This window comes from Hemitrygon akajei, chromosome 1, assembly GCF_048418815.1.
Source record: "Hemitrygon akajei chromosome 1, sHemAka1.3, whole genome shotgun sequence".
Classification (NCBI taxonomy): Eukaryota; Metazoa; Chordata; class Chondrichthyes; order Myliobatiformes; family Dasyatidae; genus Hemitrygon; species Hemitrygon akajei.
Window position 1 is genome coordinate 124411690 of NC_133124.1, and position 26448 is coordinate 124438137.

The 26448-nt window shown below is 39.5% G+C and overlaps 1 protein-coding gene across 2 annotated transcripts; it reads left to right on the forward strand.

The window, feature by feature from the left end:
* Positions 1–284: 284 nt before the first annotated feature.
* Positions 285–24464, forward strand: ywhaba (tyrosine 3-monooxygenase/tryptophan 5-monooxygenase activation protein, beta polypeptide a). Of its 2 annotated transcripts, none has more exons than XM_073051408.1 (6): positions 285–491; positions 1073–1410; positions 15873–15996; positions 22522–22685; positions 22767–22862; positions 23525–24464. In XM_073051408.1, the coding sequence occupies exons 2-6, from the start codon at positions 1117–1119 to the stop codon at positions 23582–23584; spliced, it is 738 nt and encodes a 245-aa protein (XP_072907509.1). In that variant the 5' UTR covers positions 285–491; positions 1073–1116; the 3' UTR covers positions 23585–24464. The 2 variants fall into 2 exon arrangements, with proteins under 2 accessions (XP_072907509.1, XP_072907516.1); XM_073051415.1 differs by having other exon boundaries at positions 348–487.
* The last annotated feature ends 1984 nt before the right edge of the window (positions 24465–26448 follow it).

Consider the following 26448-nt stretch of genomic DNA (forward strand, 5'->3'; position numbering starts at 1 on the left):
AAAACGCAATACTCCTAGCAACACTCCCAAGGCGCGAACGCACCCAGGGTAGAGGCACCATATATATATATTATTATTTCTTTTCTTCTGCATTAATTTAATTGAGAAAGGAGGAAGGCATGCATTTGAGAAGCGGGGGGTCGGGGAGAAACAGGGGTGTGGGAAAGAGCGCCTTTCGTTTTATAACACGGGAGATAATCGATTTTGTACGTCAATCATGCCGCCGTTGCCCGGGCAGCAGCTTGACGTCATTTCGCCCTGCACCTCATTGGAGGAAACCCCGTGCGGCGGAGAGCCGCTCAAGGATCAGCTGAGGGAGGAAAAGGCTCCGTCTCCCCTCCCCCTCCCCCCTCATCTCCGCGGCAGCGCCATCACCTCCCCCACCCACCGAGAGCGAGCAGGCGAACGAGCGTCAAGTGAGGCGAATCGCGGCGGTTCCTCCTCACTCGCTGAGCGCCAGAGTCACCGTCAGGGCTCAACTCGGACAGTAGGTAAAAGAAAAGGCGGCCGCCTCCTTCCTCTCTCTCCCCCCCCCTCAGCTCCCTTTCACCCCACCCCGCTTCCCCCTTAGCCCTTCATTCATTCATCGACCCAGGAGGACGAAGTACATGGGGGGGGGGGAACAAGAATAAAAAAAATAGATGGGGTGGGTGGCGGTCGACGGGGGCACCGGGGCTGGGGTGGGGTGCTCCTTGTCGCCACCCCGGCCGAGGGCGGCTTGCAGAGGCCCCGCTGCGCCGCCGGGGAACCCTCGCCCATTTGCCCCCGCCACCCGGAATGGCAGTGCGGCTCGTTTTTTTCTCTCTCTCCCTTCACTGAGATCCTTTTCGCTTCGGAGAAAAAAATGGGGCGTTTTCCCGGGGAAAGGGTCGCAATTTCTTTCATTGTTAAGGGTGGGGAGTTGGCGAGCCTTGTTCTCCGTCCCTTCCTTTCTTTCCCCCCCATCGGTCTCACTAACAATGGGTGGGGAAGGGTGGAAATCAGTGGAGGGTAGGGATTTATCTGGTCGCTTTTTTAAAAAAAACTATAATTCCTCCCTCCATTTTCTTTTCTCCACACGCCGACCCCGCAGAGTGCGAGAGCGATCGGCTTCCCTCCCCCCTCTTCCCATCCGCCATGGACAAGAACGAGCTGGTGCAGAAGGCCAAGCTGGCCGAGCAGGCCGAGCGCTACGATGACATGGCGACCTCGATGAAAGCCGTGACCGAGCAGGGCCTGGAGCTCTCCAACGAGGAGCGCAACTTGCTCTCGGTCGCCTACAAGAACGTGGTGGGGGCCCGCCGCTCCTCCTGGAGGGTCATCTCCAGCATCGAGCAGAAAACCGAGAGCAACGAGAAGAAGCAGCAGATGGCCCGGGAGTACCGGGAGAAGATCGAGGCCGAGCTGCGGGACATCTGCAACGATGTGTTGGTGAGGAGGGCAAGGCAGGGTGGATCTCGTCCGTGCTCGGCTATTAATGGTCCTTCTATATTTTTTTTAAAAAAATTAACTCCTCCGGTTTAACAAGGGAGCGGGAGAGTGAGAGCTCGGTTATTTTCCCAAGTCATTACCTCATCTGTTTAAAAAAACGTGTAAGGCAGGGTAGGTCGCCATTTACAATCGAGAAACCTGCATTCCTTATACATATTTCTGAGCAATGTTTCACTTTGTGTAAATCTCGCATTCGAAGTCGTTGAACTATATAGCTCGATAAAGGCAGTATTACTACGGTTTGCAGATGTTTTCGTCTGGCAGTATTACAATCGGTTGGTGTTTTTAAAAAAAAAATCATTTTCTCCTCCCTCTCGTCTCGTTTCCCTTTCTGTAAATGGAGGAAATCTGCGGTTGTTCAGTCTACTCCTCACCTCCGGTTGGAGGGGTGGTGGTTTGAGATGTTACAATCCAATATTACCAAGGAGCCGCAGCATTTACTTGTCACCGCTTTGACCTTGTTTCTCATGAATCTGAATTTTAAATCTGTCCATAAGGAAATCTTATATTGGAATCGGTTGTAACGGACTCTTTTTGTGGAGAGGGAATAGTGGGCAGTGTCGGATTAGGTGAAGGAAACGCAGCCAGATTTTTGGGCGTTGCCAGTGGAGGCCTTCCTCTCAACGCCTCCCGGCTATGTTTTGTAGTATTGTCTAATTCAAAATTTAAAGTATACGTTAAGAAATTTTAAGTCATTATACTGTGTTATCCCCCCCCCCCACCGAAGTCGTTATTTAATCGTCTTTGATAATGCACATGCAAATGAAGCTCCTTGTTTAACTTTATTGTTTTATTACAACTAGGCTTGGCTTTTATTGGGCGTGCCTTTGAAGGCTGCTGATAACGTTTTACTTTAGGTGACACGGCTGTAGAGAGGCTAGTCACTGAATGATTATTGCAAATCGGGTGCTGGTGTGTAGACCTGCTAAAGGGTGGGGAGAGGTGAGGTTGCAGACGTCCTATTTATTTTTGGATTCAGGTGAACTTTTCCTGGTAGGATTTTTTTTTGTTCCAGTGGAGGAGGGTTGAAAGTGATTCTTGCACCATGAGGTCATTTTCTGCTTCTGCAGTGATATTGCTTTCATGTAAAACGGATTGGTAGGTACATATTTTATCTCCAGCATTTTGAAAGTGAACAATATTGGAGCCTTATTGGTTTATCTTTCCCTTCTCCATCTCCCTTTTATTATCCAACTCCAGAAAATTCTGCCTGCAGTGTACACGTGTTTTGTATAGATTAATTTGGATTTAATCAAATGTAATGTAAACTTTGGGTCTTTTAATATTAACTTGCCTGAGTGTAATATAAGGAAGGCTTCTAGCTTTTATTTCTCAGATTTTTTCCAAGTGTTAAAATTTGAGGCCTGGTTTCTTCAACCTGTGACAGAATGGACAGCTCCAACCACACTTCCCATTCACTGAGTTTTAAAAGGCTTGGTATGACATCAAGAGGCATGAACTTCAGCTGCCCTTCTCAAATGTTTGGGAGTTGCTGTGAATTATGTTTGTAGATCAAAACAATTTCTGTTTCTCTAGCATATTTGCTCATGATTTTATTACAGATGGTTCTTGTATGTCACATTCTGACTAACACCACAGCAAATTACTAATGCATGTAAATGGGGGGGGGGAAGCTAATCCTTGGTTTGGGGGGCAGAATTGAACTTTAAATGTGGAAAAATGCATGAAAATATTAAATGTCACTTTAACTGTATCAGGCTTCAATTTAGCTGCATTTCTTGGATAATTTGAAAAAAATTGTCTTAATCCAGGAACGAACTCACTTGCGTTCATGAAGTGACATCACTTCTTATTTGGTTTCAGTTGTCAACTCTATTGGAGGTGGTGTAACCATTGTTGGAAAAACAGATTTGTGCAAACCAAAATTGCATCAAAGTAGAAATTGGGGATTGAGAACTGAGTTACTTTATTTGATCATTTCCAATGGTTTCCAGTATTAGGAGCATTTGTTTTACATGATATTTATATTCATTTAATTTGTTTATAGGAATAGTTGGTACAATGACTTTAATTGTAGGTGTAGTATTTTAAGTTTTGGTAATGACATTGTAGTTATGTGTATGCTTTGTGTTGAGTTTCTGGTAATGTGATCATTTTTAACAGTTTAATTTTAAATTTGGAAAAATGCACTTCCATAAGCGAGTCACCTCAATGTTTATAACAAATACTAGCCCGTAGTTTTGTTTCCACAGATGCTGGTTGATCCTCTGAATACTTCCATTGACTTTTTGTTTCAGACATGCAGTGTGGGCAAGCAGGATTACTTCTATAAAAGCTGTTGAAATACTCAATGGCCTAACTTCATTTTTCCTGACTTTTTTTATTTGTTACAGATTTCCAGCATCTACAGTTCTTGTTTGCCATAATTCTACAGTGTGTTCTGGGCCATTACTTTGCATAAAAGCTACAGAGTGGTTACCTGCCAAATGAAGCTGCCTATATCATTCCCTACCCAACCCATTTAAAACAATTCATAGTGATTACAATGAGGATGAGTTGTCAAATGCAACAATACCTTGAGCTTCACTGCATTCTTACCCAATCTCTGAAACAATTTGCATTTGTGTTCTCAACATGATAAATGCTCCATAGCATTTTATGACATTGTTTTCAAACAGAATTTGATGCCCAGTTATTTGGGATAATCCCAAGATGCATCTTGAGGAAAGCAGGCTACGTTTGTGGGCTAAACATGTGAAGACATGGCTGCCAAAAGTGGAATAAAGAAAATCACAAATGACAAACATAGAAGTACTAGAATATTCGGGGACTATAGCCACTGAAAGATTTTAAATAAGTGCAATCTTTAAAATCTGGACTTTAACCAGCCTTGCTCACAATGCAATGTGAGTCTTTAAATGGGTTTGGTAGCTGACTAGAAATTAAAGACTGTAAATTAGGGTACAGGCCAGATCAATGAATACCTACAGGTATCAGTGGCAGGATTGAGATTTGTGATAGGTGAGCTATAAATAATAGTCTCCTAGAGCTGTACCTGCATTGCCCAGGGTGCTACTGTTTAATTTGTTTGGTTCTGCCTAAGGTGTTTGAAGACAGCATGCCATTGGTAAGTAGGAACACGGTTCATGGTGGACTTTGAAATCTTTAGTCATGTAATTAGAAAAAAATTGCCTACAACTTGATGTCAGCCATTCATGGCAAATCTGTAGGAATGGATAGGTCTAAAAAAGTGATGGGGAAATTCAGTGTTGGGAAATGTGGTTTTGGTATTCAGGAGGTAGATAGTAGATGGGACATTGCGCTGCCTGTAAACAGATCTGAGTGAAGTCCTTGTGGCTTTTTTGGCTATGGCAGGATAGATAAGAATGCGATTCCATTATCCATTTGGATAATGGGAACCTGTTGCATCTGCCTTAATACTTGGCTGGTCTATGCGTTGAAGTCGTATATCAAAAATAGGAATTATTTCCTGTATAAAGTACATCCTTTCTGTTCATGCCAGTCCTATGATTTAGTAAGGCTCATTAGAACAGGACACTATTTGCAAAGAGTCAGCACAACCCAGACAATGTTGAGGGTTTGAATTCATTGATATGCTATGAGACCCCAGAATAAGAGTCACTAATCAGTCAAGTCCCATAGGCAAGTACATTACAAAATTGAAAAATTATTTAAAAATGAAGAAATCTTTGGTAGGATTGTTTAAAGGCGAGAGAAAATCAAGTGGCGAAGAGTTATGTATGGTTAAAATCTAATGCATTTTAGATTGAAATAAGTTGTCTGGTTTTTGGGTGCTATTTTTGAGATCTGCCAGGAGATAGCTGAAATGAGGGTAACTATTGGTCTCTATTGATGGTAGATAATCTATACTGCTGGAAATGGGCAAAGTTAGAAGCAACTGTAAATAGCCATTATTAAAGGGCAGAATGTAACATGTTGCTTGACTTGGTGTGTTATCTTGCAATTATATAGATTGCCAATTTGGGAATTGGTCTACAATTGGGTTGGCTGAAGATAAGTTTTTTTGTGATCATTTTGCTAGCTTGTTGAGGTTGGATATTAGGCAAATTTCTAGAATTACAGTTGGTCCTCTATATCCGCGGATTCAACCAACTGCGGAGCAGGAATACTGTATTCGGGAAAAAAAATTACAAGAAGTTCTCTCTTCAGCGCTTGTCGTTTGAGCATTCTGCGTCTCGTGTTTAGTTTGGTTGCTACTTTTGTCGTGTGCACCCTTTTTCTGTGAAAAAATGGCTTCTAAAAAGCAATTAAGTGGTCAAAGCAATTCCTCAAAGGCTAAGAGGGAGCATAAAGTGCTATTTCTCGCCGAGAAAATAAAATTCTTAGATCTTTTGAAAAGTCGCATGTCGCTTGCCGAAGTGGTCCGTAAGGTTGGTAAGAATGAATGGAACTTTCGGACAATAAAGCAGAAAGAAGTTGAAATTTGTTCGCTACTTGTGTTGTGAGTGAGAGGAAGGAGTTTAAGGCTAGTAAGGGATCGCTGGCTAGCTGCGTATAGCGCTACAGCCTCAGAACTTAAAGATCATGGGAGAATCAGCATCAGTGTTCCCAGCAGAGCTACAATGGCTGCGTCTGTACTGAACAAGTACAGACTTTTTTCTTGTCATTATTCCCTAAGCAATACAGTATAACAACTATTTACATTGTATTAGGTATTATAAGTAATCTAGAGATTTAAAGTATATGGGAGGATGTGGGTAGGTTATATGCAAATACTACGCCATTTTATATAAGGGGCTTGAGCATCCGTGGGGGGTCCTGGAACCAATTTCCCGCAGATACGGAGGGCCAGCTGTATATTAGAATGACATGGCCATGAGAAATGTTAGTTGACACCCTATGCAAGATAATTGAAACAAAAGCTGGAAAAACTCAGCAGTTAAAGGCATCTGTAGAATAAGTGAACCTTTCATGTTTATGACCTTTCATTAGAACTAATGAAAGTAAAGACTTGAAATACCAACATATCATTTTGTTCCATCATTTTTTTCAGATTTCTGCTTTTTTAGATTAGTTTTTGTTTCCAAGAGGGCTTGAAGTGGAATCTGAGGGTCTTTTGGTTAATTGTAGAAAGATGTTGGATGTGTAAAGTGTAAAGATTTGTATGACTTGTCAAAGACTAAGGACAAGGGGAAACAGTTTACAAGCAAAAGTTTAGACTGCATTTTGGGAATGTGCTCAAAGAAAACAGTTAGGCTTATAATCAAAGTGCAAACTTTTCAATAGGAGATGGGACACTGGACAATGTTATCAAAGCGTTTGAGTTGAAAAAATTTGGGTATCGGAAATTGGCAAAATCAAATACTTTTGTATTAAGTTCTATATCCCTGTCTGCCATAGAATTTGATAAATCGAAGTAAAGAAGTTTGATGTAAATGAGGGAAGGGGTTGCCTTAAATTGAGTATGATCTTGAATTGCCCTGATTCATGGAGCATTTGTAGTGTTTAGGGAAAACTAATTCAATGCAAGAGCAGTGCTGCAATGTCGACTTCCATTTTTTGCTAGAGGTGTTAGATCAAGGCATTGTATACAATTTGGAAGTAAATTATATGGATGTGCAACAAAACTTTTACCTCACATCTTACAATCCAACATGTCTTATCAGATATTTCAGAGTAAGCATCTGAACAGTTTTTATAAAAAAACATTTGGTTATTCAGTGCCTTCCAAGTTCAGCATGTGCTGGTGTATTTGATATCAAATCCTGGCCAGTATTTAGCCCTTGCAGATCATAAACAGATAGCTAATTGTGTGGAATGTTGTGTCCTATATTATGTCTAGATGTATTTATATTGTGACATAACTGTTCCAAAGTACTGTAGAGGAGTCATCAACAGAACTTGAGCTGAGCCTTTTAAGGATATCTTGAACAGATGGAGAAGCTTGGTCAGTAGTAATTTTAAAGCATATCCCAAAGGGGGAAGATGTAAATTAAAAAATCAGGGTTTAAGGAGCTGCAAAGCAGACCGTGATGGAGCAACCAAAATCAGGGAATGGTAGATGTGGTAATGATAGTTCTCTGCAGTAAAACAGAATAAGGATGAGGGCTTCAAAACTTTTGTTTGAGGTACATTGAATATCAATGATGGGTAAAAGTGAAATGGAGAGATGTTCACGTGTGTATTAGAATGATCAGTGATTAGGTTTATGTGGAATGTTTTCAGTAGATGGAAGGTAGGATTGATCTATCACTACAACCAATACATACAATATAATGACATATTTTCTGTTTGCACAGATGATAGTTTCCAGTTTGTGTAGAACATGGCACCATGATTTTGAACAATTTGGTTCATCCAGAAATTGCCAGATAATTTCTGGCTGTTGAATGCAAATTATAGTAAAGACAAAAGGCAATGACTATACTTGGAGGCTGAGCATCATTTATCAATTATTTGGAGGAAATCTCTGAATATTAGAATATTAGCTAAGTATCCTTAGCAATTTAGGATCAAAATAGTAGTGCTGTTAATGTTCAGAAATGGTCACATTATTTATGGACTTTGAGCATAGGCAGATATTTAGAAATATGCAGAGATATACCAAAACACAGATTTTATACTTGGAGTGTAATAGCAAATGACTTGGGTACCACAGGCTGGAGATGGTAAGATAACTGGTGGTAAAACCTTTCTGGTAATTCAAATCTTGAAGGAGTCCAAAAATAGCTTCCTGTACTTTGGTAATTGGGTTTCTTTGATAGAAGACACAAGGCTATGAGATTGGAGAAGAGTGCAAAGTGAGTTGAGATGAAGGTTAGAACCACTGAGGCCAATTTGTATTTAAGCAAAAACATATTGGAAGCTGTAGTATCCGTAGGAAGCGCAAAGTACACTACAGATGTTGTGGTCAAATCAACACGTACAAACAAGCTGGATGAGCTCAGCAGGTCGGGCAGCATTCATTGGAATGAGCAGTCAATGTTTCGGGCCGAGACCCTTCGTCAGGATTGAAGGAGGGGGCAGGGGCCCTATAAAGAAGGTGTGGGGAGGGTGGATGGTGCCAGATGAAAAACCAATCGGGAAAGATCAAGGGGTGGGGGAGGGGAAGCAGGGTGAGGATAGGCCGGAGAGGTGAATTTCTTGTGAGAAGGTAACTGCTAGAGGAACTTAGCAGCTCAAGCAGCATTTATTGCAGGGAATAAGCAATTAGAATTTGGGGCCGAGAACCTTCATCAGGACTAGAGAGGAAGGTGAGAGAAGCCAGAATAAGAAGGTAGGGGAGGGAATTTATACAAGATGGCAAGTGATGAAACCAGATTAGGTGAATGGGGAAGATGGTTATGAAGTAAGATGCTAGGAGGTGATGTGTGGAAGAGGTAAAGGTCTTAAGGAATCTGAAAAGAGAGGACAGTGGACAATGAAAGAAAAGGGAGGAAGAGGATATGATCAGGTGAGAAGTGTAAGAAGGGGAGACAATTGGAATGGTAAGGGGGGAGAAATTGTCGAAAGTAATTTCATCAGGTTAGATTGAATTCTCTAACTTGTAATTTCCCCTGCCCCCTCCCCTTCTTTCCATTCTCCATTCTGTCTCCACACTTGCACTTTCTCCTCCTGTCTATCACCTCCCTCTTGTGCCTCCTTCCCTTTCTTCCACAATGCTGTTAAGAACAGGGTTCCAGGATTTTGACCCAGTGAAAGAATGTGAATATTTCCAAGTCAAAATGCTGTGTGGTTTGTCCTTTTCCTTGATGCCTTTGTCATTCTAGCTGATAAGATGTGGGTTTGGTAGGTGCTGTCTAAGGAGATTTGAGTCGCTGGACTGCATCTTACAAACAGAGGAAAGTGCTGCTATTGTGCAACAGTGCTGGGGTCTGTGTCCCATTATGTGTAACCCAATTAACCATTTGATTGTTGGAAATATTATTTGACCCGATCAGTACATTGTCAGAAACAATGTGCAAAGTTCATTGTACAATGTAGGTACAGTAAATCCACATTCTATTCCATGTGCATAAAAGGTCAGAGTGGTGATGCATACATGGACCTGAAAAAGATGGGGGACATCTTATAGATTTATTCTGGAAATGGACAGAGTCTATAGAAAGGAGGGAAGCAGTGAGATCATGGACCCTAAACAGATTACAGGGGAGACAATGTTTGCAGTCTTGAGACAAATTAGGGTGGATAAATCCCCAGGGCCTGACAAGATGTTCCCTTGTAACCTGTGGGAGGCTAGTGCAGAAGCTCATGGGCCCTACCAGAGATATTTAAAACACCCTTAGCCACAGGGGAAGGGCTAGATGATGAGGGATAGCTAATGTTCTATTGTTTAAGAAAGGCTCTAAAAGTAAGATAGGAAATTATAGACCGTTAACCTTGGAAAAGGTATTGGAAAGTGTTCTAAAGGACTGAATATACAATTATTTGGAGAGAGACTGATTAGGGATAGTCAACATGGCTTTGTATGTGGTAGGTCTTGTCTAGCCAACCATAGAATTTTTCAGGGAAGTTACTGGGAAAGTTGGAGGCAAGGCAGCGGATGTTGTCCCACTTGGGAGGCTAGTCAAGAAGATTTGGCCGTTTAGCATTCAAGATGAGATAGTAAATTGTATTAAACATTAGCTTTGCAGAAGAAGCCAGAGAATAGTGGAAGATGTTTACTTCTCTGCAAGTATGTGCTGCAGGGGTCAGTGCTGGGTCCATTGTTGTTTTGTTATCTGTATCAAACATCTGGATGATGTAAACTGGATCAGCAAATTTATGGATGACACAAAGATTGGGGATGTAGTGGATAGCGAGGAAGACTATCAAAGCTTGCAACAGGATCTGGACCAGTTGGGATAATGGGTTGAAAATGGCAGATAAATTTAATGCAGACATGTGAGGTGTTGAACTCTGGGAGGACCAACCAGGATATGTCTTACATAGTGAGCAAGTAGGGTACTGAGGAGTGTGGTAGATCAGAAGGATCTGGGTATAGGGATCCATGGTTACTGAAACAAGCATGATTGGTAGATAAGGAGTAAGGAAAGCTTTTGGCATATTGGCTTTCATAAATCAATGTATTGAGTACAGGAGTTGGAATGTTGAAATGGTATTGGATGTTGGGGATCCCTAATTTGGAGTATTGAATGTAGTTTTATTCAACTACCTGCAGGAAAGATGTAAAGATTGAGTGCAGAGAAAATTTACAAAGATGTTGCCAGGACTTGACCTGAAAGGTTGGTTAGGTTAGGACTTGTACATTGGAAGGAATATCGTGTGGGGATTTGATAGAGGTATACAAAATTCAGAGGTGCACAGACAGGGTAAAAACAAGCAGGCTTTTCCCACCGAGGTTGGGTGAGACTACAACTAGAGATTATGGGTTAAGGGTAAAAGTTGAGATGTTTAAGGACAACATGAGCGGGAAGTTCTTTACTTGGAGTGGCATGAATATGGAACAAGCTGCCAGTGCAAGTGATGGATGTAGGTTCAGTTTCAGTATTTAAGAGAAATTTGGATTGATGGGAAGGTTATGGAGAGCAATGGTCCAGGTGCAGGTTGATGAGACTAGGCAGATTCATGGTTCAAGACTGACTAGATGGGATAAGCAATTTTCCATCTGCTACATATTTGCCTATTCTTCTAATCTGTCTTTCAGCAGACTCCCTGCTTCCTCACCCCTACCTGCCCCTCCACCTATCTCTTTCATCTGTAAACCTAGCCTTGAAGCCATCAGATTATTAGCATAATGTGAAAAGTAGCAGATGCAACACCAACCCCTGCAAAACATCACTACTTGCCAGGAACCAAGCAGAAAAAGGCCTCTTTATTCCCACAGTCAGCCAATCTCTGTTCATGCTAGTATACCAGTTAACAGACCACTTAATTTCTGTAGTTGTGATTAGTCAAAGCAGAATTACAGTCGGCCCTCCTTATCCGTGGATTCCACATGCGCGGATTCAACCAACCACGGATCAGGAAAACCCGGAAGTTCTCTCTCCAGCACTCGTTGCTTGAGCACGTATAGACTTTTTTCTTGTCATTATTCCCTAAACAATACAGTATAACAACTATTTACATAGCATTTACATTGTATTAGGTATTATAAGTAATCTAGAAATGACTTAAAAGTACAGGCAGTCCTCAGGTTATGAATGAGTTCCATTCCTGAGTCTGTCTTTAAGTCGGTTTTGAAGTCAGAGCGGGTACATCCGGTATTATTTAGCATCAGTCAAACGTTTTTCTTACTATATAATACATATTTTACCTTTCTATGCGTATAATACACTTAAGAAACATACGTATTTCAATAATTTAACCACTGCGTTGCTTAGTAATAATTGTAGCTTTCATCAGGGCAGGGCCTTTCACATTCTCCATTAAAATTGTTCCGATCATTGACTGTAGCCTAACACTTTTCCAATGACCGATGGCATTTCACCTCTTTCCAATCGCTTTATTACTTCCACCTTATTTTCAATCGCGATCGTGATTATTTTCTTGAACAGAGACACTGCTGATTCAGAGCTGCGCTGCCAGGTCCTAATATCCACCGCACTGAGACATGTTAAATAAGGGACTTGAGCATCCGCAAATTTTGGTATCCGTGGGGGGTCCCAGAACCAATCCCCGGCGGATAAGGAGGGCCAACTGTACTGCTGAATAACATTGGGATTTTTTTTGTTACGCAGGACACATCCATAGTCTTATTCTTGTCTCAATTCTTTAGGTATCCTTGACCTTTTTTTATTAACATTTGAGGATGGAAGAATCAGGGTCATATGTTGCACATTTAAATAAAAATGTAGTTTGCAATCGCTGACTACTCTCCATCTGCATTAAGCTTAAAACAGTCATTAGGAGTAACCATTATTTCTCATTGTTAAACTTGGTTCAGATACCCCAGGTGAAATAAAACTAAAACTCTGGTACTTTTTATTTCTCAAATATTTAAACAAGTACAACTGACTGGTTTACAGTCCTGTGTCTGTAGGCAACTTTTTGATGCCTTTCTGTTGTCTGCAGTGTTAACTTGAGTCTTTGGTCATACCTTCCTCAGATGAGATCCCAATGATCCAGAAATCTGAAACCCTACCCTCCGTGCCACTCCCTCAGCCATTCATTCATCTGTACTGTCATTCTATTTCTGCCCTGAATATTATGTGGTCTTGCACTGTGCAGTACGGAATTTCATTTGCTGAGAAGCAATGAATGATATTGAACATTCTTGCTTCTGACTTTAATGGATGGGTGGAGGGGAGGAGGTTGCTGATGGTATTGTCTTCGTTCGGGTACTTGTACTCCAATAACTGGGCAATGAAGGTTTAGCTTCCTGAGTGTATAATGGATTTTGAGGTCCTGATCATGAAAATCATCATGAAATTTCCCAATCATTCACCCTTTTTTGTAATTGCCTATATTTGTAATTTCAATTCATAATATAATTAGAATAATTAATGCCAAGATTAAGGAAGATCCACAAATCAAACAGGTCATCAGTAATAGGCAATTCAAATAACTTCTAGTGAAACCGGAGAAAATTGCATAGTGAGTATTCAAGGATGCTGTTGAATATTTTCTTAGCAATTTCAGAGCCCCAAACTACATGCAGCTGGTTGACAACATGCTTCAAGCATACAAAACCATGAAGTGCAATATGCCACTAATGATTAATTTTCTGCATTCCCATTTAGACCTCTTCTGCAAATCTTGGCACTGTCAATAATGAGCATGGTGAAAGGTTTTACCAAGACGTTACGGTCATGGAGAAACGGTATCAGGGCAACTAGAATCTATCAGTGCTGGATGATTATTGTTAGGCACTTAAGTTAGAAGCCTCGGGCACTGAGTACAAATGAAATTCAACGAAGCATTTTTAGCTTAGTTGAAATATTGCAAGGTGTATGCAATTAAACACATTATATTCAAAAATTAATTTCTTTATTTGGCCGAATTCTTGTGAAACAAGTAATCTGAAATTGTGTTCAGCTTCAACTAGTCTATCATAAACAAAAAAAGATTCTAAGCAAACAACACTTGAAAAAAAATTCGTGCAGTGTAATCACAGCCATCTCCTTTTGTTTGAGATGCAAGACAGAAGCAGAATTAGGCCATTTGGCTGATCAAGTCTGCTGTGCATTTTTCCATTGCAATCCCATTCTGCCTCCTTCCTGTTGCCTTTGAAGCCCTTGCTAATCAAGAACTTATCAGCCTCTGCTTTAAATGTGCCCAATGACTTGGTTTCTACGACCATCTATCAAAGTATTCCAGATTCACCACCTGTCCAATGCAATTCCACATCTCTTTTCTAAGGGTTGGTCTTCTGTTCTGAGGCTTTGCCCCCCCTCTCATCCTTGACTTGCTCACTTTTGGAATCTGGGCATTGGAATTTGTGATAGGCTTCAATCAGATCTCTTCCCCTTCTCTCTCTCCCCCCCCCCCCCCCCCCCCCCCAATTCTTCTAAACTCCAGTGAGTATAGGCCCAGAGCCATCAAATGGTCCTTGTACATTAACCTTACTGGGATTATTCTAGGAAACCTCTGGACCCACTCCAATGTCAGCACATCCTTTCTTAAATGAGGCCCAGAACTGCTCACAGTACACCAGATGTGGTCTGACCAATATCTTGGAAAGCCTCAGCATTGCATTATTTTATATTTTAGCACTCCGGGAACGAATATGACCGGTGCACTTGTCTTCCTTGCTGTCAATGCAACCTTCAAGTTGACCTTTAGAGAATCTAGTAAGAGGAATCCTGAATCCCCTTTCACCTCGAATTTTTTGAAGTTGCTTCCTATTTAGAACAGGGGTTCCCAAACCTGGGGTCCATGGACCCCTCTGTTAATGGTAAGGGTCCATGGCATAAAATAGGTGAGAAACCATGGTTTAGAAATTAGTTTATGCTTTTAGTTTTTTACTGAAGTGCATGTCCAGAAACTTTTCTACACTGTATTCTATCTGCCACTCTTTTGCCTATTCTCCTGATCTATGTCCTTCTGCAGACTCACTGCTTCGACACCATCTGTCTATCTTTGCATTATCTGCAGTCTTGGCCATAAAATCATCAATTCTGCCACCAAAATCAATAATGTGTAATATGAAAAGTTGGAGACCCAACACCAACCTCTGTGGAACACCACTAGTCACCTGCAGTCAACCAGATTATGCCCCCTTTTTTCCTCACTCTGCTTTCACCCTCTTGTTTAGTAGTCTCGCATGTGGCACCTTGCCAAAGACTTTCTGAAAATACATGTAAACAACATCCACTAACTCTCATTTGACCTTCTTGTTGCTTATTTCCTCCAAAGAATTCCGACAGATTTGTCAGGCAAGATTTCCCCTTATAGAAACCTTGCTGACTTCAGCTTGTAAGTCCAACTTCTGGATTCCGTTCTTACTGGTTATGTCCATTGATCTCACATTATCAGACACGTGGATAGTCATTATTGACTTCTGGAGCTCTGATTTCTGGTGAAACTTAACTGAACATTGGTCAGCAAATTGTGAAGAGTTGCTGCTATGTGGTCATCTTGACTGAGACAGGTGCTAGCTAGCCAAATTGGATTATTTTTCCCCCCTGGATGGGATGTGCATGGCTAACTTTACATACTTGTCTTAGAGCAACTTAGGATGGTTTCTTCTAGTGTGCAAGTCTTCAGTACTAGAACTTAAGGTATATTATCTGATCCCATATTCTTTGTGTTGTTGTTGGTCATTAATGAGGTGGAGTGTGTTAAATTAACTGAAGATGGCTTCTATTATGTGGGCTTTGAGAGAATGCTAACGTGGTCATCTTTCTGGCTGAATAAAGAGCAAAGTAAGGTGAATGGTGTTAAATCTTAAGTGTTCAATACAGTTCCAGTACCATTGGGTGCATAAGGTCACAAACTTTGCTTTCCAAAATTATGCTAATATAGCTCTGCAATGTCGTTTGGCTGTTCATGCTGCTTAATATATCTAGCCCATTATGTCACCTGTATATCTGTTTATAGTATGAAGTACAATTTGTTAGGCATTCCTCACTAATGAAATGTGTCATACAAATTGTCAAATGAAAAACACGATCTTTATGTAACATTATCGAACAATTAAGAATGGTTGTCCAGCAGTCAAGGAGTAATTTGTGATGAGCTTGTATATAATTATATAAAACCAACAAGTTGGGTGCTCGAAATGTGTGATTATTGTGATGAATACCTGTGGTACTGGACTTGAGCTCCTTAAAGCAAAAGTGAGCATTACCTCATGGCACTGTAGTGCTGTTTCTGGTATGCTAATACTTCCTTTTGTGTGCACAGGAAATGCATCTGCACTGTAATCCAACTTGTAAGAAAATGCTTTATTGAGCTTGAATGTTCTAATTTCATGTTTGAATTCTGTGTAATGTGGAATGTATGTGAATCTAAAATTTTGAGATGTGAAAACTTGTAGTGCTGTGCTTTTAATCTTTGTCTTTACTTCAATTTAACAGGGTCTTCTTGATAAATACTTGATTGCCAATGCTAGTTCTCCAGAGAGCAGAGTTTTCTATTTGAAAATGAAGGGAGATTACTATCGTTACTTAGCTGAAGTGGCTTCTGGTGATGACAAGAAAGGTATGTTGAAATGTGAAATATTGGGATGAGTTACTAAAAGCAGAAGTTTATGCATGAGAATTGCAATTTCAATGTATCAGCTAATATTTAGACAATATTCTATATAATAGATTTGTCTTAAGTTGTTTTGAATATGTAGTAAATCTATTGAAACTAATGACAGATTCTACGTATTTCATAAGTGTGTCTGTGGTTCATTTCCATGTACTGGTCAACCTAAATGTAAATTATTCATGTATCCAAAACCCAATGAAAGTTCTGGTTTTTGAGCAACAGTTCTATAAAATGGGGCTTGGTATCTTAAGGGTTGTCACTGAGTTTAGTTTGCAGTCAGTTCAGATCATTGATGTTGGCAGGGTGGGGTGGGGAGAGGAGAGCAAGTGTAGACCACTTGGCCTTTGGTATGCCCATGGCTTATTGGTCCTAAATCATGGCCCTCCTGTGTCAGCTCCACATCCTTCAGTTCCCTGGTCTTTTTAAAGGGGGGGGGGGGGGGGGAATGTCTACTTTAAATCCGTTCAGTGAACCAGTTAATCTCTTGATTTCAAATCCTACAATGCAGCTGAAGAATTTGGGTTCCAGTAGTTAAAGAAATGTGAAATTTTTAAGGAAGGGCTAATCTTGGAAATGGTGATGTGAAATATACTGTTTTGTTAAATCCCAGTTAGGTACTAGTGTTTCTCCGGCCCATGTGACTGCAGGTTCACCAGAGTGATTGATTCTTTATTCTTCCCAAACTGAGGCAGTCAAGGGTGGGTAATAAATGCTAAAATTGCTATTGAGATTCACATTCCAGCAAACTTTTTGATCATTTTACTCAGGCTGAATGAAAATTCTGGATTACTACCTAAAATTTTGTACTTCCATAAATATTTCCCCAAATCAAACCCAGTGCAATAAATCCAACTAGCTTCCGAATTGTTTCTCTTGATGTAATGCAATTCCAGTGGGAATTTCAGATGTAGGCAGACCACTGAAAATGCCCCAAATTTAATATGGATAGTCTACACCTGGCTTATTTTTGTGAAAAGGTACTATTTTATTGGGGCGAATGTTATGGCAGTGGTCTGTGGTTAACCATGGCAGGAGCCCCAGTAGCTATTTTTTGGGAGCATGTGCAACAGGAGTAGCAGTGTAATGAGGAGGGGAATATTTGCTAATTTGGACTTGAGCTTTTAAAAGTCTTCAAATTTTAGGTAGTGATAGTTCTGCAGTTAAGAAATTGACACAACTGAAGGATCACTTTTGCCATTTATTGCTTCAACCAAAAATGTCTGCTTTCAATTTTCCAATCAATTAGCTTATGTGTTAATTGGGGTAAAATTAAAGAAGAGAAATAAAATTTTGTATTCACTGGCATGGGAATTGACTCGTATTTTAATGTCGAACTAATGGACAACCCTGCAGTTTCGTATTAATGTTTTGGGACCGTACACTTGATCTGGGATGGATCTAATGAGACTCTGTTTATTACAACTATTGTAAGGTTTTGATCTATAGTTGGAAAGTTGGGGGGCAAACTCCAAGTTCCACTTGTGACTAGAATGTAGTTGATGTCCAGGTAGCTTGATCAATGTTTCTTTAGCTCTGGCAGTATAGTTAGAAAAAACAACTTTTGGAAGATTGATTCCTGCTACATTTTATGTGGACTAAAATATTTTAAAGATTTAGTATGTTTCTTTTTTCTGGTATGGGAATATTGGATAGGAATGAAACTGAGTTTATTTTCCTTCGAGCCAAAAGAGCTGTATTGAATAGGATCAATGACTTTGTGATAACTGTTTCTCTTCTTGGTAATCTGAGATCCATGTATCTTCAATCTAGACTATCAGAGATAACCTTGCACAAGTATGCCGAGGTTACAGCACTTTATTGAATTCACATGTTTAAATAAAATTACAATTTTGGGTTCAGTTATTCCATATTACATTCTATGAAACATTGAAAGATTACATCAATAAAAATATTTGCTCAATAAGAATGAGGGGTTGTTCAAGCAATCTTCAACCTAATGCCATAAACATTGAATTCTCCAATTTCATGTAACCCGTGCCATTCTGTTCCTTTCTCCCTCTGATCCACTGATCCCCTCACACCCACTTCTTTACAAAACCCTTCTCAGCCTCCTGTAGCCTAGTTTACTCCCCTCCACAATCCTTTTGCCTGTTGCCCTCATACACAACCCACCAGATCCCCTCCTTGCCCCTCCCCTCTGTTTGCATTTTCCATCCTTCACTTGTCTGGTTTAACTCATCACCTTCCTTATAAATTCAGTATTATGTGACCCTTTATCTCCACTTAGCACCTCCCAACCTCTGACCATTTCCATATTTTCCTATCACCCATCCTCCTGCCTCTTTATACTGGCTCTTTTGCCTTTATACTCAGTTTTGATGCAAGGTCTTGACCTAAAATGTCTCACCTGCTGACTTCCTCAAAAAACCTTTGCTGCTAATAACCATTGTAGCTCTGTTCTTTTCACTGTCATTTAGCTTTGTGTATTGAGAACAAGTTTTCAACTGCTGTAACATCCTTTTATATTTGAATTTCAGGCCAAAACCATACGCATGGTGAGGAACTATTCACTAAACTACACTTTGTCACTTTATTCTAAATTAAACTTAAAAGTATATAGCATCCTTCTAGATTTTATGCATTGTATTGAGGTTGGTTATTTGTCCATGCTCTTACTGGCCAAACAGGCTACATGAACTAATTTTCCTTTTTGGCCTTGGTCTTTGCCACATGCTGAGGATTCCTACCTTGTACACTTCTGTAGCCATCCAATTACCTATACATAATGTTATTACCTTAAATCTATACATTCATGTCTGCTGTGGTAAACAGATCCTTTCCAGGCTCCTCAATTGTCAGTTGTTTTAAATCTGAACTTGAACTTCCAAGTTAAGAAACACACCAAGCCTGTCTATCCTCATCAGTAAATTAACATCCCCAGCAACATACTCAAGTTCCGAAAGACTGCAATAAAGACTCCTGAAACTACTCAGCCATTATGAATATCAGGGCTGGTCTTTGTCTCTATCCTACGATATTCAATATAAATTTATTTTCAAAATCTATTCAAATCTACATCCAAGATCCATCTGTCTGAAATGTATTTAACAGAAGAGTCCTACAGCTCTGTGGGTACATAACTCCAGGTGAGAACCCTGTTCTGGCTCTCACTGCCCCAATTAGGGACAGAATCATCCTAGCATCTAGTGTGTTGAGCCCTCTAAGAGTATTATTTTTAAGAGATCAAAAATCCATTCATTATGAATGACAGGGAAATACTTAATCATCCCTTCTGTAATGTGACCATAATAATATACCTCTTGAGGACCACTAATCACTCTGCCATGACTTCCTTTCCTTCACTGTCCCAGACCTAACCTTACGGCATGTATCTCCTTTGCTACCCTACTTAACTACCCACCCTGCTGCCTTTTGCAAATGCATTTTTATAATCCTTTTGATTCCTGTTCCATAATCTTGCAGTTGTTGTTTGATTTGACTTCCCCAGGTACATTAACGGAATTCATGCCATATAAATAAGGTAATCACCTTTCTGCTGACATAGTCCTTTTCATAACTTGTGCAACCTTGGGCTTTCTTCCTTCTGTTTGTTAACTGCACATTTCTCATTCATTGTATACCTTGAGAATAAGAGTCTTACCACTACTACAATATACCTTTGCAAATGGTCTTACACTTTTTGTCATAGCCATTTAGTATCAATCTCATTTTGCCTTTTAGTTTGTCTGCCAATTGGGATTTTAATTGAGATTCTATAGCTTTATTGCTGCAGCAGGAAGTGGGGCATTAGTGATTGCGATACAGGAGTGCATACCTGAGCCACCAGCTGATGATGTTTTTGATGGCTTGCTGTGCGTTGGTTGTCACGTTATTGGCTGGAGGTAAAAATTCCTGAATATACATTAACAGTCAGGCTTTGTGTGTGGGGGGGGGGAATGTACTTGGTCACTTGCTTAAAGTCTTGCATCTTTGTTCACCTGGGATTGCTGGGACTACCCCATCTGTGCGCTCATTTGCCTGCATTAGAATTTAGATCCTTCAGTGTCGTGCCTATTTAAGTGTCTAGATGCCTGTTACATGTGTATAATTCCACCACCACCTCTGGCATTGTTCACCAGATATCGACAGCTGTTTACAAATCCCAAAGGGGCCTCAAGGGTTTTGTTTGCCAGGCAATGGAACTTGTATTTTCTGAATCCATCAAGAATCATTTTGCAGCATCTTGATTGGAAAATGTTTACCATGACCCTAGTTGTCCGTAAACTTAAGGCAATTTAGAGTCATTACAGTTTGGACACATCAGTGAAATGTTACAGGATCTTTTAAAAGGCTAAGAGTTATGTAACATAGAACTAGTTAAAAAGGTGGAATTGGTGTCACTCTGATAAATCACTTAAGTAAATAAGTTAGAAAGGTGCCTTCTAAATCAGAATTGCTTGTGGCAATGTTCCAAGGACACGTGAAGTTTATCACCAGTGTTTTAGCTGCAGTTCAACACATTAAGCTTTGTGTTTACCGATGCAGGAGATGTGGTTAATGTGACAGCCAAGCTGAAAACACTGTCAATTTGGAGCCTCCATTGCTTTTCAAAGTTGGGAAAGAGCCATATGTGTCATAGCTCCTTTGTAATCATGCAGCATGGAAGAGAACTTAGTTTTAAAGGTTTTAATTAAGTTACCATTTTAAAAACATGAAGCATAATTGTCAGTGGTGACCAAGTACTCATCTGTATTAATCTCATTTACCTCCACATTCCATAACCTTCCATGCCTTGGCAATTCAAACACTTATCTAGATAGTTAAATGTTGAGTTTCTGCCGTCACTTTTTTTTTGGTAGAGTCATAAGTTTGTACAGGGCAGTCTCTTATGACCCACTACATCCCTATGATTTACCCCATCCATGCTAATCTCATTTGCGTGCATTAGAATTGGGATCCTTCAGTGTCTTGCCTATTTAAGTGTCTTAATTGCCTGTTAAACATAATATGATTCCAGCACCTCTGGCTTCATTCACCAGATATCAATAGCTGCTTTCAAAAAATAAACCTGCCTCTATAGACGTCCTTTAAATTCCATTACATTCTGAATTCCAGCCAGCTTCATTGAACAGAATCTTCCTTGTATCCCATTTAAACATCTTGCCTGTTGCTTCAAACATACACCTAAGGGTTTATAGAAGAAGCTGCTTTCAGATTGCTGTAGGGTGGACTTTTTGATGCCTACCTTGTCTACCATGCCCCTCAAATTTGTTTACTTCTGTCAGGTCACCCCTTCAACCTTTTCTGCACCCTCTCCAGAGCAATCATTTCACTTCTGTAGTGGTGACCAAAATTAAACACAATATTCCTGCTGTGACCTTGCTGCCTCTTTTCTTTCCTTTCTGCTCTTGTATTCCATAACCTTGCTAAGTAAGACCAGCATTCTTTATGCTTTGTCACCCTATCTACCTCTGCTGCCACTTTCAGGAATCTTTGGACTTGTATACTTGTACTCCCTAAAGATCTAATTTTCACTATATTGGTATTCCCTCTGTTAATTTGCAAAAATGCATCACTTTGCGCCTAAAATTAAATTTCATCTGCTGTTACTTCACCTGGTTTGCTAGCTAATCAATCTTTCTGTAATCTGAGACCATCCTCACTATCAATACCCATTTTTGTCATCTGCAAAATGTTTAATCATGCCTCCTATATTAACTTGTGTCATTAATGTATGTAAGTAACAGTAAGCCTCCCAGTTCTTATCCCTGTGGTGTGCTAGTTACAGTCACAAAAGCATACCACTGTCTCCTACAAACCCAGACACTTAACATTTTGCAGTAGTCTTCCATCTGGGACATTGTTAAAAATTCATGCAAATAATATCAAACTGCTCTGACCTTTATCCTTGTTTATCTTTGAAAAAGCTCATCACAATAGCAGTTTGTATTATCCCAAAGCTTATTTGTAGAAAAGTGAATTTGAAATATGATTGGTGGGGTTTTGCACATGTCGTCGGCTCAAATTCAGTTGAATTTTAAAAATGCTTATTGCAATGCACTTGGCATTGGGGTACTGGAGTTAATTCTCTGAATGGGAAGTTTGGTAAGGCGAGGGATGGTATATTTTAGACATTGTGATTGGGTGACTGGCTGCATGCCTGGAGTTGGTGTTCCATCTTTCAGTATTACCCCTTGCATACAGTGTATAACTGTATATATCTGGTACTGACTTAATATTCTGGGAAATGTACAATGACATTTCTAAAACACCAGTTGGAGTGACCTTCATAATTTGTAATGTGCTGGTTGAATTCTTTCTTATCCATAGCTTTCTATTTTTTATATAGAATAATGCATTCAGTAGGATACAACCTAATAGGTTTAAAACTATTGAATTAACCATTGATTTTAAATTCCAATTATATTACATTTTATGCGTTAATTTGGGCTACTGTATGCTGCATGCTTTAAAATGAATGCCATATATTGAGCTATGATTCTGTTTTAGCCACAGTCAATCATTCACAAGAAGCCTACCAAGAAGCGTTTGACATCAGTAAAAAAGAGATGCAGCCAACACACCCTATCCGCCTAGGACTGGCCCTTAATTTTTCAGTGTTTTACTATGAAATTCTCAACTCTCCAGAACAAGCTTGCGCTCTTGCAAAGGCTGTAAGTACAGACAAAATTAGCTTGAGTAAAATAGTTTTTTAGCTGGTTATCACATTTAACTATATTTTCTCATTCTTAAAGGCATTTGATGAAGCAATTGCAGAGCTTGATACACTGAATGAAGATTCCTACAAAGACAGCACATTAATAATGCAGTTATTGCGAGATAACTTGACAGTAAGTACTTAAGCACTTAATGTAATGTGAAAAATCAAAGTCCTTTATCCAAGGGTACTAAGTAGTATGAACCAGGTGTAAACCTCAGTTTTTCAATAAATTATTAGAATTCATACATTATTTAAACACGTGCAAGGATTTGAATTACCAATTCAAGCCATTCTGATATATTTGGTTTGTTGGTTGTAAAAGCAACAACAATTTATGACATATAGATTAAGGTGATTCGTTAAAGCCAGTTGCTTTCATTTTCTGCTTCAGCTGTCTTCTTTAAATCGTATCTTATTTCTTTACCTCTATATAGTAGCTTGCTTTGTCACCTGTCTTTAAAATTAACTGGTTTGCTGCAGTGTAAGCATTCTTACAAGTCTAAAAGGAAGTTTGATATTTCTTTCATTCTAATTTTTTCCTGTTCTGTGCAAGCAGTTTGTGAGTGACCTTTTAAATCACCATGATTGTAAACTTCCAAATAAAATAAATCTAAGGTTTTGCAATCTGAATGACAGGGCACTGAATACTTGATGTTATTCCAAGATAGTGGCCCTGGAGAAAAGGTATACATTGCATTGTAACTTAACTTTCCCTATATTGTACAGCATAGCTTGTTATCTGGTATGTCTGTTGTTGATACCAAGGCACTAATTGGAATTTTATCTTTCTAGTTGTGGACTTCAGACAACCAGGGGGAAGAAGCTGATGCTGGCGAGGGAGGAGAGAATTAAACTTCTGCCTTCTTGTTCTGTCTGCCTCATTCCTGAATCTTCACCATCAAGACTATTTGTAATCTTTGCTGTCCCACTAGTTTCTATTTTAGGTCTTTGGAGAGCTTCTGTCACTTTTGTTGGGTCTCTGTGTTTCCCATGTGGTTTGTGTTTGATAGGGGAGAAGAGCCAATTCATATTGGGGACTCTTGTACTGTATGTTTCAGATGGCCAATGTAAATTCAGGGTGTGGAATTTTTATACAAGTTTTAAATGTTTGGTTAGTACTCTTTGTAGCTGTGGTTTCCACAAAGCTAATGTCAATTGTTTCCTGTACTAGCAAAGAAGGATGCCCATAACTTAGTGTCTGTATTGGGGAAATGGCAGATTCAGTACGAGTCGTGCAATTTCTAGAGAGTTGCTAATATGTAGATCAAAACCTGCACCATCTATTACGTGTCTCAGGATTTTTGGGATAGGGCAGAGGAGGATTAACATTCCATGAGTTGCAATATTCATCATTGCTCATGTCTTCATTTTGCTACACATGACATCTGAACATTTTATTTGTATTTAAAAGAAATTATTGTCAACGTAAGAACAAATGTACAAGCAAACATGCAGTAAAAATGAACGCTTACCTTTGATAATGTATGTTTTAAGAGGTAAAGACCTTCCCATGTGTTTATCTGGTAACTTCCTTTTTTAGTTTTTGCTTTGTGGTCTTGATTGCCTAACACGCATGTGGCTGTGAAATAGTTAACAGGGAAGTAATGAGATATATTGCTGTATGGCTAGCTGCATTCATGTCTTCTGGACTTTTCATAAGAACACAAGCATAACTGTTATCAAGAAAATGTGTAAAGTTGATGTAAGTGGAATAAAATGTTTTATGAATGGATTTTTTAAAAATTTCAATTTGATTTACTAAATTATATGCTGATATTTGTGTCTCCAGTAGAATGGAATTCACAAATATAGTCTGGATGTAGGAAGCTTTGGATATAAATGTTCAAACTGCTGCCTCGTAAATGAAGGGATAATTGTTCAGCATATTTTCAACCTAGATTAGTTGTCTAGCAATGACTTGACCAATTCCTGAAACTGTTCAAACCTAAATGAATGGCTGGTAAACCACCGTTTTATCTGTAAATAGTACATTGGCAGTGTTTTCAGTATTTGCCCAAAAATCGTTTTGCTCTGAAAGATTATGCATCTGCAAAAACACCTGGTGTTGCGTTTTGGTGGACATCTTTACTGGTAGCTCTATAGTGGTATTTTTTCCTAGTTCCCTGGTTAAACAATACCTGTTTTACAATGGCGACTCCAATGTACTATGTTAATAATAATAAATTATTCTGAAAATGTTAGCGTTAGATTTTTGTTTAACCTTTCCATTGATTATCCAAGTTAACTACAACCCATGCAGAAGTGTTTAGCAGGAAAAAAATGTATGGACCATAAGGGAACAAAAGACCAAAAATGAGAAAACAGTACTAAATTGAGAGGAGGCAGTGAAGAAAGAAAACAGCTACAGGAAAAAGTATAATTGTTAACAACTGGTGTGAACCAACAGCTTGATTATTGACAGCAAAATCTGTACTATCTTGTCATTTGGGGTAAAGAATAAATGTACCAAAAACAAAATTAAATATCTGGAATAGAATGAAGAACAGAAATGAGAGTTTCCAGATTGTCTTTGTACTTTGTCTTTGTGCTCCCTTCCTTTCATCCCTCTCCTTAGTGTCTCCTAAATTTGTGTTGAATAGTTGGCTGTACAGCACATCTCTATTATTGCTCAAACTGAAACCAGATGCCGATGCCCATTTTCTACTTGCAAGGGTTGAATATTATCTTCATATACTTGGAGCTGTCAGTGTTCCACAGCAGAATGTTAATTTTAATGTGACAATTGCACGTTAACATCAAATCACACACCTGGGTCCTCTATTGGATTTCAGTAAGACATCTCAAGAGTCCAGAGTGCACTTGACTGAGTACTTGGGGCCTTAATCTGTTAAGTGTAGCTTAAATTTTTCTAATGAAAATTTGATCATTTTATTTAAATAGTTTTATTGATCTATCAGTGAGTTGATGTCTCGGGAAATGTTAATGTAAAAATAAGACAAGTTCTAAAAACATTCCATATCTTGTGATGGGGTACTGGGCTTCTATAGAGGAACTCAGCAGATCAGGCAGCATCTCTGGAAAGGAACCAAGAGTTGGCATTACAGGCCAAAATCTGAAACAGGGTCTCAGTCCAAAATATTGACTCTATTCTTTTCCATAAATGCTGCCTGACTTGAATTCCTGCAGCATTTTGTTACCCCTGGGTTTTCAGTATCTGTAGAATGTTTATGCTGGTCTTCTATAGAATATGTTTTTGAGAAGGATTGGTTGCTGGCTTCATGGGATTTGGTTTCATCTTTGCTCATTACTGGCTATTTCAGGGGAACTGCTAGACCACATCTTTAATTTAGGAACCCCAGGGAAGGGGTTCTATGTTTCAGCTTGGGCTAATTTGGTTACCCTCTGGGTTTGTGACTGATAGCAGTCATCTGTTCTAGACATTTGTGTTTAGTGCTCTGGCTTTAAAGAGGTAACTAGTTCACTTAATATTTACTCCAGGCAGCTAGGGTTTGGGGCAATTTCAATGTGATTGGTGATCACTTATCCCTCTTTGGTTCTATCCACATTTGAGTTAATTGTGTTGAATATGTTTTGTTGGAATAAATTGACAGGATTGGTAACCAATGCCCAAACATGAATGTGGGGTTCCGAATCCACATTAATGTACCCTGCCTTTTCCCAGGTATCCTGTGTTCTTTGAATCTTCCGGTATTTGTATAGATTGTTTTGGATGAGAGCCTGTAAATTGATACTTG

What these genes read in the sequence shown, in the direction of transcription:
- ywhaba (XM_073051408.1), top strand. Translation starts at nt 1,117, where the DNA reads ATGGACAAGAACGAGCTGGTGCAGAAGGCCAAGCTGGCCGAGCAGGCC. An exon ending in ACATCTGCAACGATGTGTTG is followed by an intron (nt 1,411 to 15,872) that starts GTGAGGAGGGCA and finishes TCAATTTAACAG; the next exon opens with GGTCTTCTTGATAAATACTT. An exon ending in CTTGCGCTCTTGCAAAGGCT is followed by an intron (nt 22,686 to 22,766) that starts GTAAGTACAGAC and finishes TCATTCTTAAAG; the next exon opens with GCATTTGATGAAGCAATTGC.